This window comes from Mesitornis unicolor, unplaced genomic scaffold, assembly GCF_000695765.1.
Source record: "Mesitornis unicolor isolate BGI_N332 unplaced genomic scaffold, ASM69576v1 scaffold24927, whole genome shotgun sequence".
Taxonomy (NCBI): Eukaryota; Metazoa; Chordata; class Aves; order Mesitornithiformes; family Mesitornithidae; genus Mesitornis; species Mesitornis unicolor.
Genome location: NW_010196121.1, coordinates 317 through 13,497, shown reverse-complemented (window position 1 = coordinate 13,497; position 13,181 = coordinate 317). Strand labels below are relative to the sequence as shown.

Genomic DNA, 13,181 nt, shown 5'->3' with positions numbered 1-13,181 from the left:
GGGGGGGGCGTGTTGGTACCGCGTGGTCGGGGGTTGAGTCGGTGCTGGGCGTTTGACCCCTCCCGCCCCTGCGAGCCCGGTGCTCGGGTTTGTGCGGGAGGATGCGGCGGAGCTGGGAGCTGGCAGCGGGATTTGCGCTCGCCTGAGTTCCCAGATTGGTTCCAGATGAAAAGAATCTGATCTGCGTTAAAAAAAGAACCCAAACACTTTAATTTCTTGTTGTTGCAAGCAGGGGCTGATCCGTGCTGTGCAGAGGCAACTGGTAGTGCTTTGCTCGGCGCCCTCCCGAGAAGGAGATGCTTAAAATGCCAGCAGTCGCTGCAAAAGCAAACGCTTTTGCTCCCAAATGTGCTGCCACCAGCAAAAAGGATGGTGGTGGGATATTGCACTTTGAAGACAAATCCTTGCAGTGTGAGCTGGAGGTTTTTCTGTTATGAAGCTGAAACGTAGCTCAGCTGCAGTGGAGATTGTTCCCTCTGCAGCACCAGCCCCGATTACCGAATCCTGGCACGGCACTTTGTCAGGTTTGGTTACGGAAAGCACGGCTGGGGAGGCCAGTGCAGGGCTGGTGTACAGGAGGTCTCGGGCAGAGGTCTGATTTGATGCTGAAACTGTTTAGGGGGGGAAATATGAGACTGAAATACATGAATTCTGACATGAAATTAACCTGGTAGGGTTTTAAGCTGCAGAAATGCCTGTTATTTCTGGTGTTTGTTATGATCTTGTGTTCTGTACTGTAATAAATCTGAAAAAAAAAGGCCTTGGACTGTTCCTTCCTCCCTCTTGTACAAACCATTGTATTTGCTATGTGCCAAATGCTTCTTAGAAGTATTTTGGAGAATGTGATATGAAACTCTTGCCACACCTGAAAGCTGTGCTGCTTTATTTGTATTTGGGATGGAGCAGAGTGCAAAAAAGCTTTCCAAGAAGCGATAAAAGGCCATGGCTTGGGTTCTTGGTGCTGCCTGTTAGATGGTCTGAAGGCCTAAAACGCTGCTGTGTTGTTAAACTGATACAGAATGTGGCTTTTCACACTGGTTTCTGTCAACCTGCAGTTTTTAATCTCATTCTTCTAGCCGCTGAGAGTCTTTTTGACAGCTAATGAGAATATTTTGTTTTTCTTCTAGGTTTTCATCTTGGTGCTGTTCTCTCTGTGGCAAGGGCTGCCTTTTGAAGCAGCACATTCATTCTCCCCTTCGAGCACCGTAAGTCTCATTTGCCAGCTTCAGAGCCATGGCAACAGAAGAAAAGAAGCCAGATGCAGAATCCACCAAAACACAATCGACTCCTTCCTCCTCCACCAATCAGAGCAAGGTGTGTGCAGGGCTCTGAACCATATCTGACGCGTGGCTGCTACCTGCGTTTTCAATGTGCCAACCAGAATTGAGAGAATTGCATTCTATAGATTAAGAACTTCTCCAAATTTATGCTGTTGTCTCGAGCGGAAAACACGCTGAGGGTTTTATGGGGAAAGCGAATGGAGTACAGCCTCTTGTGCTAGGGTGGGGTTTTTAATTTGGTTTAGTGGAAGTTCTTGCTAATGAAATGCTTTTTGTCACTTTAAGCATTAAAAAGATAAGTTGTTTGTATCCCTGGAATGCCTAGAGGTGACCGGAGAATTGGAAAATCTGTGATCTTAGTTGCAGAGTGGGGAAGCAGTCGTCATTCAGATTCTTTGAAGCCTGCAGGTGCTCAAAGGGGATGTTGCTGTCTAGGGTGAAAAGGAGAAAAACCGGGATTTTAGGCGTTTTGAGTCATTGGCCTGTGATTTAATTCATGATAAGAATGAAAACAGCAAACACTTAAAAGTACTACACAGATCAGTACCCAGAGTATTATTTTGATCAACTTTATGGTTGGACTTCTGCATTATGCTCGGATGTTTGTTGTTAGTTTGGATGAAATTCATACCGAGGATGACTTGGTGTTGTGAATGCAACAGGAAGGCACTGCTGGCCCTAGATGGCAGAGGAGTTTGTTTTGTTTTGTCTTAATTTGGAGAGGGGAAGAAAATGTAAACACTGGGATCTCTGTTGTGGTGAACATTCACACAGTCCATTACTGTCAAACCCAGTCTGATACAGAGCTTGTCACTGTGATACTAAATACGGAATTTATTACACTCATTCATAAAACTTTTTCTTACAGCCTGCACCAGTAAAACCAAACTATGCTCTAAAGTTCACGTTAGCGGGACATACAAAGGCAGTCTCATCAGTAAAGTTTAGTCCTAATGGAGAGTGGCTAGCCAGCTCCTGTAAGTATTGCTTGCTTTTTATCTCATCTAAAACATGCAAATGTGGGCCTTGGAGAAGCGCCTGTCTTCAGTGTTACCATCCTCAGATGGAGGAGGGATGTAGTGTCATGATTTTTCTTAAAAGTAACGATACCAAAGCTGCCAGTCTTTGAGATAATAAGCTTTAAGCTTTTTAAGCTCTGCTACTTTGAGCACTGTATCTTCTGTGCATTGACCAGTTGGAAAGTCCTCACCTGCTCAGCTTGCTTTACTGAGCAAATGGCAAAAGCAAACACAGGATTCTTTACCTGTGCAAAGGAAACCCTTGTGCTTTTCTGTATCACTAAAGACATAGCTTAAGCTTATAGGTTAAACTTTGTGTATGGGTTCTGCAGGCAAAGGTTTAGCTCTGGGAAATAAGGAAGGCAGCTTTGAGCTGCTAGACTGGGCTGTAGAGTGTGGTGCGGAGCACTGGCCATGTGCTTGTAGCGTGTGGCGGTTAATAAGTCGGAGCCTTTGATTACCTCAGTTAAATGTGCAGAAGGTTATTACAGTGTTTTGCTGTTTCCTCTCTTAAGTTGTAGATCAAGTCCTCTTCCTATCAGCTTTGGTGTTTCCTACATTTTTTTTTTTGGTAGTCAACACTTCTTGACAGTGTTCCTTTGAAAATGTGTTCATATGACCCTCAGGGATCCAGAGAAGGATCCATGTGTAAGGGAAGGTCGGTTGGAAAGGAGAACATTGTTGAATACGATGTTGTGGGCCGCTCGGATATCTTCCAGATGTGGGAATGACTTGGGTCTTTGGCTTAACTGCAGGTTGCCTTAGTAAGACCAGTGCAGTGTTCCATACATAAATAATTTTATCTTAAAGTATTCTCCCGTCTCCCCCCCACCCAGGTTTTCCAACCTCCACGTCTGGCAGATATCAGTCTTTTTCTCTGGCTTGTTTTGCAAGTCAGCATGGATAATACGTTCGGGTTTTTGCAGGCATTAATTCAGTCCAGCTTGTGGTGTAATTTTTGTTCTTCTTGGGCAAAAGCGTTTCAGCTTTCCTCACGGAATGGTACTACTTTTACCACTGGCAATCTAAAACAAAAGCAGAAACCCAGGCTGTCATCAGAGAGACTAAATCGGCTGGAGACTCTGTGCATTCCAGGCACTTTATGTAATCTCAGCTGCTGCAGCTTGGCGTGTACAAAACTGTTCTTTACCAATTACATATTACCTTATTCATTGGGCCTGCCTGGGGAGGCAGAACTACACACTATTTGCAGAGCCGTAGTTAACATATTTCTTTCCACCTGGAAGGAACAGCTGTGTCTATTAGTGCTGTTAATCTCTTAACTGGCACATTCTTTTCCAGCTGCTGACAAACTCATTAAAATTTGGGGAGCATATGATGGCAAGTTTGAAAAGACAATATCTGGTCATAAACTGGTAAGTATGAGGAGCTTGCTGTGCACTTGAGTAAGAATTTGCTTGTAAAGAGTTTTGCTTTCTTTTCCTCATCTAGAAATCTCCATTCTTGGTTAGTTTAACTTGTGTAGAAGGTTTGTTCTTCAGTCTCGTCTTGTACTTCTTTATTTATTCAGTCCTGCGCAACAGCCTGGGACTGGACTTGCTGAAGTCATACCAATTTCAGGCTGAAAATATGGGTGAAGTGCAGGCTGGTAATGGATCACCTGCATGCACGCTGCTTAGCCACTTTCTTGAGTCCCTCCATTTCAGGAACGGCAACCTCGGACAGTACATTCTAGGGTGAAAATCCCTGCAAACTGTAACACTGTGTCCTGTTCCATCTTTGTATATGGAGCAGAATGGCTTGCCTTTTAAGGAGGCTGAATTTTTCTTGTGGGTTTGCCTACATAAACACAACACTTAATCATTCTGCGAAGTTCTAAAGAAAACACAAACTCCCAAACGCTTTGGTTTTATTTTCTAAAGTTTCTTACATGCTGAAGTTTCATAAGCAAAAAAAAACGTGAAGATTCACCAAATCCAGTAGAATCTTGTTCTTCTCCAGCCTTTAGAGGCTCAGACCATAAAGAGTGAGCCATTTGTCATAAAGAGAAACCACTTACCCAGATTAGTTTATCTAGAAAACTGTTCATGAATTCCAAGAAAGGGTGTTGGTGGCCACAGTAAGAGCTCTGTGAACAAGCCATTGATGTTTTTGGAGTATATGGCTCAGCTTAAGATGGACAAGTGTCAAAGGAGCTGTTAACACAGTCGGATCATTCCCAACTCTCAATGCTGAGTTTTCTTTCAAGCCTCTGCTGTGAATATAATACGCAGTCTGTGTTTTCCGTTTTCCTGTGTCAGTGAACAAACAGAGCTTAGAAGAGGATTGTTTGCCTTTGTTTTAGGGTATCTCTGATGTTGCTTGGTCATCAGATTCCAACCTTCTTGTCTCTGCCTCTGACGATAAAACTCTCAAAATATGGGATGTAAGCTCGGTAAGGACAGAAACTATTATTTACCTTCCTTCTGCCCAGCATTGGCATCCTAACTCATGTTCTTCTGAGAGACAGCCTTGATGTACTGTGATGAGAGGAGAGTTTTAAAAACTGGGTCCTCTTTGGGTAATACTCACTCTTTCCTGCTTATCATCAGCTGCTGGTTGAATGGGATGTGAGCATGAGTGGAGTCGGCTTTTGGAAAGTGGATGCTTAGGGGTACCATGAGGAGACTGGTTGTCTTCTGAGAGTGCTTAAACCTTACAGTGGCAATGTGACTGCAGGGTTCATTTCTGTAAGCAGCCTCTCAGGTGAAACCTATTTGTAACTTCTTATCAGAGCTTCACTCTTCTTTGCTTCTCTCCCCCTTCCTTTTCTGGGATTATGATGAGAGCTAGATTGTTTGTCTGAATTTTGATTAGGTGTGTTAAACTGCTTGCTTCCCCTGAGTTGCCCAAAGGGTTTGCAACTTGGCTGCAGTCATTAAAAAATGTGGTGGTGGTTTTTTTTCTTTCCTGTAGTTTTGCTGTAACTGGTCCTCTGCCCATCTAAATCTGAGGTTAGAGATAGTTTCTTTGTGTGCTGCACAGTGATTAACAGCTTATCTGAATGCATTTATGGCTGTGAAGGATGCGGTATACTTGACTCTGCTAAATCTTATTTCAGGGTAAGTGCTTAAAGACATTGAAAGGGCACAGTAACTACGTTTTCTGCTGCAACTTCAATCCTCAGTCAAACCTCATCGTTTCGGGATCAGTAAGTGATTTTTTTTTCCCCCCTTTGTGCCAAGCAAGTGCTGCACACGCCTGTTGCCCAGCACTAATGGGACAGACAGGTTCTTTTAGATATCCTTGGCAGAATGATGATGGCACTAAATCGTAGTTACAATTATAGTTGTAGAGAGCGATAAGGTCTCCCCTTAGCCTCTTTTTATCCAGGTTTAACACCCACCAGTTCCCTCAGGTGCTCCTCATAATTCTTGTACTTCAGACCCTTTGCCAGCTTTGTTGCCCTTCTCTGAACGTGCTCCAGCACCTCAGTGTCTTTCATGTGGTGAGGGGCCCAAAAGTGAACACAGTGCTCGACATGCGGCCTCACCAGTGCCTAATACAGGGGGATGACTGGGGGCCTGGTCCTGCTGGCCACACTAGTGCTGATATAAGCCAGGATGGTGCTGGCCAGGTGGGCACAGTGCTGGCTAGGTCCTAGAGCAGGTTCTAGAGCAGGTTCTAGCTCACTTGGTTCTAGCTTGACGTTGCCTCTAGGTACTGAACAGAACTGGTTTCCTCCATGGAGAGGAAGAGTTGAGGAGCTATGCTCCCAGTCTTTTATTTTTGCCCTGTGTGGTGCTTATGCCCTAGGCTTTCTGATGCAGCTGCAGTGCAGTTGGAGGAAGGCACATGTGTCTAGTCAGGCTGTAACACCTTGCATACCTCGAATAGGTGCATCATTAAACCACCTTGTGCCTTTCTTCAATCTTCAGTTTGACGAAAGCGTGAGGATATGGGATGTGAAAACAGGGAAGTGCCTCAAGACGTTGCCTGCTCATTCTGACCCAGTTTCAGCTGTAAGTCTCTTAAAAAAAAATGAACATGCTAATGTGCTTATTTTGTTTAGCAGAGCTCCTCTCCTGCTTCTGTTTGTAGAGAAATGAGTTTGTGCTCTAACTTCTATCAAACCCTGACACAGTGTAGAGGATGGGCTGTGGTTGATTTGCCAGTGGTGCTCAATGAGAATGAAATGAGCCGTGTTTCTGTGTGATCGATACAGATTTTGGTCTTGGATGTTAATGTGGGGAACAGTGAACAGTGGTGTGTCAGTGGTGCCTGAGTCTAGCAGTGTGATGCTGGCCACAGGTTGAGGATTGGAGAACAGCCTGTGCATCAGTTGCTTTTGTGTCATTCCAAGCTATTACTGAAGCCCAGAGCAGGGTAGATTCAGAGTACGCTCTGTTTCAAATTTCATTCATTCAGTAGGTGAAAGGAACTTGGAATACAGCAATATCTGTTCAAACAAAGGAAAAACAGAAGGTGTCCAGCACCTGGAACTTGTATTCCAGTCCCTGATGCCTGAATAAACCACTGTAGTTAACATCCATTCCTCTTTATAATTATGCCAGAAAAACTGGGGAAAGGGAAAGAATCTTGTTTTGATCACGTTACCCATCTAAACTCCTGCCTGTTTTTTGAATGTTGTACGTTGCGTTGACTTTCTGTTACCATCTGCATGAATTGCAGTGTCAGTGATGGAAGATAAGTACTTCCAGTGGGGCTTAAAAATTTGATCTTTGTGAACATCAGTAAAGTTTTTTTCCCCTTCTGTAATATTACAGGTGCATTTTAATCGTGATGGATCTCTTATAGTGTCAAGTAGCTATGATGGACTCTGGTAAGTGGTGATTTCTTGTCTGCAGCACTCTTCCAGCCTTTTGCAATGAAAAAAAAGGACTTTTTTTAAAAAAGCTGGTATTTGTAATGTTAAAATCAAAGCAAAGACTTCAAAACAAATAGTAATGATTCTCGTTTGTTTTTCATAGTCGAATCTGGGATACAGCATCAGGCCAGTGCTTGAAAACACTGATTGGTAAGTAGGAATATTTCTTGTTTGCACTCTATTTTTCACTTTTAAGTCTTGACACAGTTACTCTGCACCACTGCTGTGAACAGTGGCTTCCTTGTGCTCTATTTTACTGCCTTCCGACCGTTCTGGTAGTACACTGTCGTCTTACCTCTTGCAATAAGAGGAACTACCATATGAATGGAAACTTAAGCTCTGAGGGCTGTGTAGTATAGGTGGACAAATTAAGAGGTTTTTTCAGAGTTTTGTACCATTCAGCAGTGTAGTGCTTGCTGTGCAGCAGTTCAAACCTTCAGTGGCAAAGTTGTTTGTGCTGTTGGATGTGATGGAAACAGGTCTGTGACTACGCAAGCTGCCTTTTGATTGCAAGTTGCACAAAGGCATCTTGTGAACATAGCTAATAAAAGGAAACCACCTGTTGGGCATATGTTCCCTAATCCTTCATATTCTTATAAAGCATTACATAGACAAGTTATATAGTGCTGCAAATCAGTGGCATGTATCCTAATATAATGTTTTTTAAAGGTAGAGATACGGTCTTGCTCAGATAAGTGGTAATGCAAGGAAGGAAAGTTCAGTTATAAAGTGTTATTTAAAATGTTTGTAAGCAAAATACTTAGTATCCTTATCTTAAATTAGTGAAAAAAAATCACCTTTCCTCCATCTCTTTGTTGTGGTACCAAGGCACAACAAAACTGAAAGCTTGTTTTCTCATCAAAAGAAATTCCCTGTCAATATTGACAGTACGACTGTGCACTGTTTAATATTGCTGTTCTTTTCACTGTAGATGATGATAACCCTCCTGTGTCTTTTGTGAAATTCTCCCCAAATGGCAAATACATACTAGCTGCAACTTTGGACAAGTAAGTATTTAAAAAAAAACAACCCAACAACAAACCCAAACAGAAAAACCACCAAAACTCACAGGCTTTGAAGTGTTTGAGTACCAGAGAAAACTTTATTTTGTTGCTCTTTAGCTATCATAGTGGTGATACTACACCAATTCATGCACGCTGTCAGACTTAAAAAGCCTGCAAGGTGGTGTGCTTTGTACTTTAGGGTTAACTAAAGCTGCATTCGAAAGCCAGACTGAAGTGATCCAATGTAGATTTTAGGAACTCTGGTATGGAGAAACTTTTTCTGCTGCTAGGAAATTGTAAGAGGGGAAAAAAAAATCCCTGAGAACTAAAAATCTTTGGTTTTTTGTTGTTTTATAGCACCCTTAAACTTTGGGACTACAGCAAAGGAAAGGTAAAAGCTTTGTCTGTCTTGCTCTGTAGACTTAGCTAAACTTATAGGAAAATCTGGATTTCATATGTGCTTTTTAAATTTGCTTAACATTTTATGAATACTACAGAAAAAAGTGTTAGTACCTCTTTATTGGAGAGGACTAAAGATGCCTTTGGGGGGGGAAATGTTATTTGGCTCCTGCATAACCCTGAGATGTTAAGTAAAGCTGTATTTCTGCATTTTTCTCTTTATGAACAATAAGTCGCTGTTGCTTGCTTTCTCTATGGTAATGTGACAAAGTTAAGGCTCTCTTATTTTTTTTATGTATTTCCCTCCCTCAAAATGGTTTGGTGTTTTAGGGCAGAGATGCCCTCTGCATCCTCTAGATAAGCTGGCAGGGTGGGAAACACAGCCAGATATATTTAGTTGGTTCTGCCATGAAAGTTTATCCTTGACTGAGAAAACTGCCTCCCAGCTGTACTTACATCTTGCGACTCTTCACTTTCAGTGCCTGAAGACTTACACAGGACACAAAAATGAGAAGTACTGCATATTTGCGAATTTCTCTGTTACTGGTGGAAAGGTTAGTGTTTATTTGAGATGCTTTTCGCCGATGTGTGGTTTTTACTGCTTTTGTCTGCAGAAGAAACAGTAGTTTGGGGATGGAAACCACCTTTGGGTGCTGGTTCATAGGTGCCGTTTTGCCGTAGCCACCCAGCAGTCAGCCATCGGATGACGGATTGATGTGTTCTGCTTGAGATGACAGAACAAGTCAGAAATTAAATCCTAACAAAGAACCACCTCAGCACCTTTTGCTCCTTTAGTTTTCCTCCTCCAGCATATGCGGCATGGAGCAGAGCTTTCCGCTGCCTGTGTGCACTGAAGAAAGGCTGAGAGAGAACAAACCACATCAAGTGGTCATATAATGTTGGAAGTTCCCTTTCCTGTGACGACAATAGTATGTTTAGTGATTAATAGCAGTTAGATCTAGATGAGGAGGAAGATTAAAACAACTGTTTCTTCTCTGCCCCTACAGTGGATCGTGTCCGGTTCAGAAGACAACCTGGTTTATATTTGGAACCTCCAGACAAAAGAGATTGTACAGAAATTACAAGGACACACAGGTGTGGAAGAGGATTTTGGTTTTGTTGATGGAATATTCCTCATATCAGCTTGCAATTGGGGCTTAGCTTCAGCATTTTATCTCTGATGTTTAGACTGTCGTACTCAAATTCTAGACTGGCTGAAGCTTTAATTGAACCCTAGGAGTTCTTTTTTGATAAAGTTTTTTTTTAATGAGCCCTGCAAGTGTTTATTCTTTCAGTGTGAGTCATCAGTTTATAAAGAGATTTCTTTGAGTTCAGACCTGGTAAAGATATTTAAGCGACTCATAATATTAGCGACATTAAATTGCCTGTTAACACCTTCCAAAACTGCAGCTCCTGAAAGGTTAAGGACTGATGTGCTGCTGTTTATAAACGCCTGTAGGTCTGCCTGTCTTGAAGACAGAGCCGAGCATGGATTGAGATGTCACCTGATGGGTCCTTCAGTCTGAATCCCGTAAGAGAGCAGCACTTTCACTGTACTGACTCTAGTCGGAATTGTGCTGTGAAAGTTAAGCTTGCTTATTCCTTTGCAGGAGCATTGATTTGGGCTGTAAGTGGAGGCAGTGGCAGCAGGTTTTCATTTTCAGGCTAGGGCAAGGCTCTGAAGATGAAGTGCTATCTACGCATCCAATAGGATGTTGGAAATGCCTTACATGGAAAGAAAAAACTGAGCTGGGTTTTATTAGCTGTCTCTGACATAATATGCTGAGAGTTTTGCCTGTGAACTAAGCAAGAACTAGAATCTGGACAGGTCTCAAATTTTGAAACCTGTCAGACGCTTTCCAGCTACTACTCTCAGTTCTTTTTTGCCAGTATTTCCTCTCAGAGAAGAAATACTTGGAAAATATTTATGAATTATGAGTTTATAATCCCGCTGCAAGGAAATAGTAACTTGGCTACGCAGTATTTTAAAATGCAGTAGCAATACATATGTTTCCAGAAATGTCTGCTATGAATCAGATTTCGTTGCTGTTAATAATGGTATTTGTCTGTCTTGTCTTTTTCCTTAGATGTTGTAATCTCAACAGCTTGTCACCCAACAGAAAACATCATTGCATCAGCGGCACTAGAAAACGACAAAACAATTAAACTGTGGAAGAGTGACTGTTAAACGTTCCAGTGTCACTGTAGAGACTGCAAGGAAAAAAAAAAAAGTTTTTTAAAAAATATTAAAAAAACCACATGAGAATAATAAATCCAGTTTGGCAGGAAACCTGAAGAATATTTGATAAGTGGTTTCTGTTAGTCTTGGCCCAAAGAAAACGTCTTGCTCCTTGCTAGAACCGGGCAACGTGGTGGAAAAAAAATAAAAAGATGCAGTGTCTCCTTTTCTTGCCTGATCTTTTGGCAGAAAAATGGATCTTTCTGACATCGTGTTACAAGTGTCAGCCTTGTGTTGGACACCCCAAAGATACTGTACTTTATGGTGGCATTACTTCTGGGCGCTGTTGCTGCTTAAGGAAGAGCCGCCAGTCTACTTCGTAACTAAATTAAGTCACGAGCCTAGAGATGTGTGGAATTTTTTTTAAACGTCTAATTTTTTATTATTTTTTTTCCAGAATGTAGGTTCTAGTCTCTTGGGAAGATTCTGTATTGTTTTAATAGGAGTACTGCATCTTTAAGGGTGCTTCATTTTAAACACTCAGCTCAAACTTTGTGACCAAATAAAACCATTCAGTTCCAGATTTCCCTCTTCCAGCCCCTGACTTGACTCCTGTGGTGAAATCTCCTCTTACCTTCTGTATAGTTGCTTACCTCTTGTTACGTGTGTTTAATAGATGCTGTTCTAGAGCAAAGTTACAGTTCTTCTGTTAACCATTAAACTAAATCCTGCTTGTAGTTGTTCTCTGAATATTTTAATTTTTTTCCTCTTCTGGTTATAAAGCGAGCTCACAGAACACTGTAAAATTATTTCCATGTAAAGAGAAAAACCCCAGACTTTTGTATTTTAAAAATCCATTGTATGAAACTGTATTGATGATGGCATGACTCTGTATCTATTTCAGCGTTGGTCTTTCTTTCCCTTTTTGTCATACCCATGTGGTATTTACACATTTGAAAAAAAAATACCATATGCCATAATAAAAAGGTGGGATTTTATGTGTATGCTTGTAGTAAGAGTGTACTAATGTGGAGTGTCTGTGTCTGAAGAAGCCTCCCTTATAAAAACCTTTAGAGGGAAGTGTTTCTGTAGCAGCTCCATTGGGTGACGAAGAGAGGATGAAGAGAGGAGGAGCAGCAGCATGGTGCTTTACATCTGTTGTGGAGAAAGAAGAGAGGAGCGTAACTGAAGGCAAAATTTGTTTAAAGAAAGTAGGAGGATTGAACTGGAGGTGTCCTTGGCAGAGACCTTTAGCTAAGGGGAAAGGAATCCCGCTGCCCTCTCCTTGCAGAATAGGCTGAGGGATGGTCCAGGACTTCACTTCTGCTGGTTAAGAATTGTGTTGAAGCACAAGTTTTATTGCACCTGAAGGGTTCTGCTGTAAGGAGATGTTTTGTTCCTGGTGAAGCAAAAATCCATTATTTTGGTATCGACCTCATGTGCTTGATAATAACTGAAAATCGATTGCAGTACAAATCTCTCGTGGCTGCTCACAGACTGCCATGCCTTACCCTTAGTGAAGAAGACAGCTGCAAGGCATGAGGTATAGCTTTTATTTTTAAAATGTGAAAATAGAGTTCATGTTGAGCTGGTGCTAAAATGGCTATTAATAATACCACTGTCTTTTGAGGTTTTTCATTACCCCCAGTAAAGGACACTGCCTCTGGACTTAGTGAGTGTCACTGCTGAAATAATAAATTTCTTAACTTCATGATTTTTTTTTCCAGTCTTTTTCTCACAGGCCAATGAAACTAAAGCTGTCCTGCTTTACCAGTGTGGAGGAGGTGGTACATTAGTCCAGCAAAGCATTTTTCACGTAGATCCAATAATGTTTTGTAGCGTGGTACTTCCCATGTAACTCTGTGTGTGAATGGCTTTGCTTGCTACAGCTTTCCCTGCCCTCAGAGCCAAAGAGCTGTGGGGAAAGGAGATGGTTTCCCTGCTTTCAGGAGGAAATCTCTTGAACTGGGATATTCTTGTCCCCCAAACTGAAGAGTTGTGGTGTAAAGGATCTACAGGTCCTTTAATGTTGAGGCCTATTGACATGAACTCTGCTTGGCTATGATTATATCCAGCCTGGTCAGTGGTGGTTTGATTGCCAGGATTAGCTAATTGTGTAAAGCATGGTGCTGAAAACAAGGTTTGTGTGATGGCTGGAGTGGGTTGCCCCGCTGTAATGAGAGATGTGCCTTTGCTTGTGTGAGGTGCAAGCTGGTAGGGGCTGGAGCACGTTGCAACCTTTCCCTGGGGCTCTGCTCCGCTGGGTGCTTTTATGCTGAGGGAAAAGGAGAATCAGGGAGCAGAAAGAAGATAGAGGGAGCAGGTTTTTTAGGGCTCCCTACCAGGAAAAACATGGTTAGATGCCACAAAGTAGGTGGCAGTGCCTTAACCGTATGCGTGTTGTATAGACCACAAGGGCCTCTTCCATCCTTATCAAGGGGAGTGCTAACCTTCTCTCCTTTCATACAACAC

General features: G+C 42.2%; 1 protein-coding gene across 1 annotated transcript; it reads left to right on the top strand.

The window, feature by feature from the left end:
* The first annotated feature begins 1,129 nt into the window (after positions 1–1,129).
* On the top strand, positions 1,130–11,707 carry LOC104543703 (WD repeat-containing protein 5). The gene is made up of 13 exons (XM_010188372.1): positions 1,130–1,314; positions 2,149–2,257; positions 3,602–3,675; positions 4,605–4,694; positions 5,361–5,450; positions 6,178–6,261; positions 7,027–7,082; positions 7,231–7,277; positions 8,059–8,134; positions 8,489–8,522; positions 9,010–9,084; positions 9,538–9,625; positions 10,618–11,707. The coding sequence occupies exons 1-13, from the start codon at positions 1,234–1,236 to the stop codon at positions 10,716–10,718; spliced, it is 1,005 nt and encodes a 334-aa protein (XP_010186674.1). The 5' UTR covers positions 1,130–1,233; the 3' UTR covers positions 10,719–11,707.
* The last annotated feature ends 1,474 nt before the right edge of the window (positions 11,708–13,181 follow it).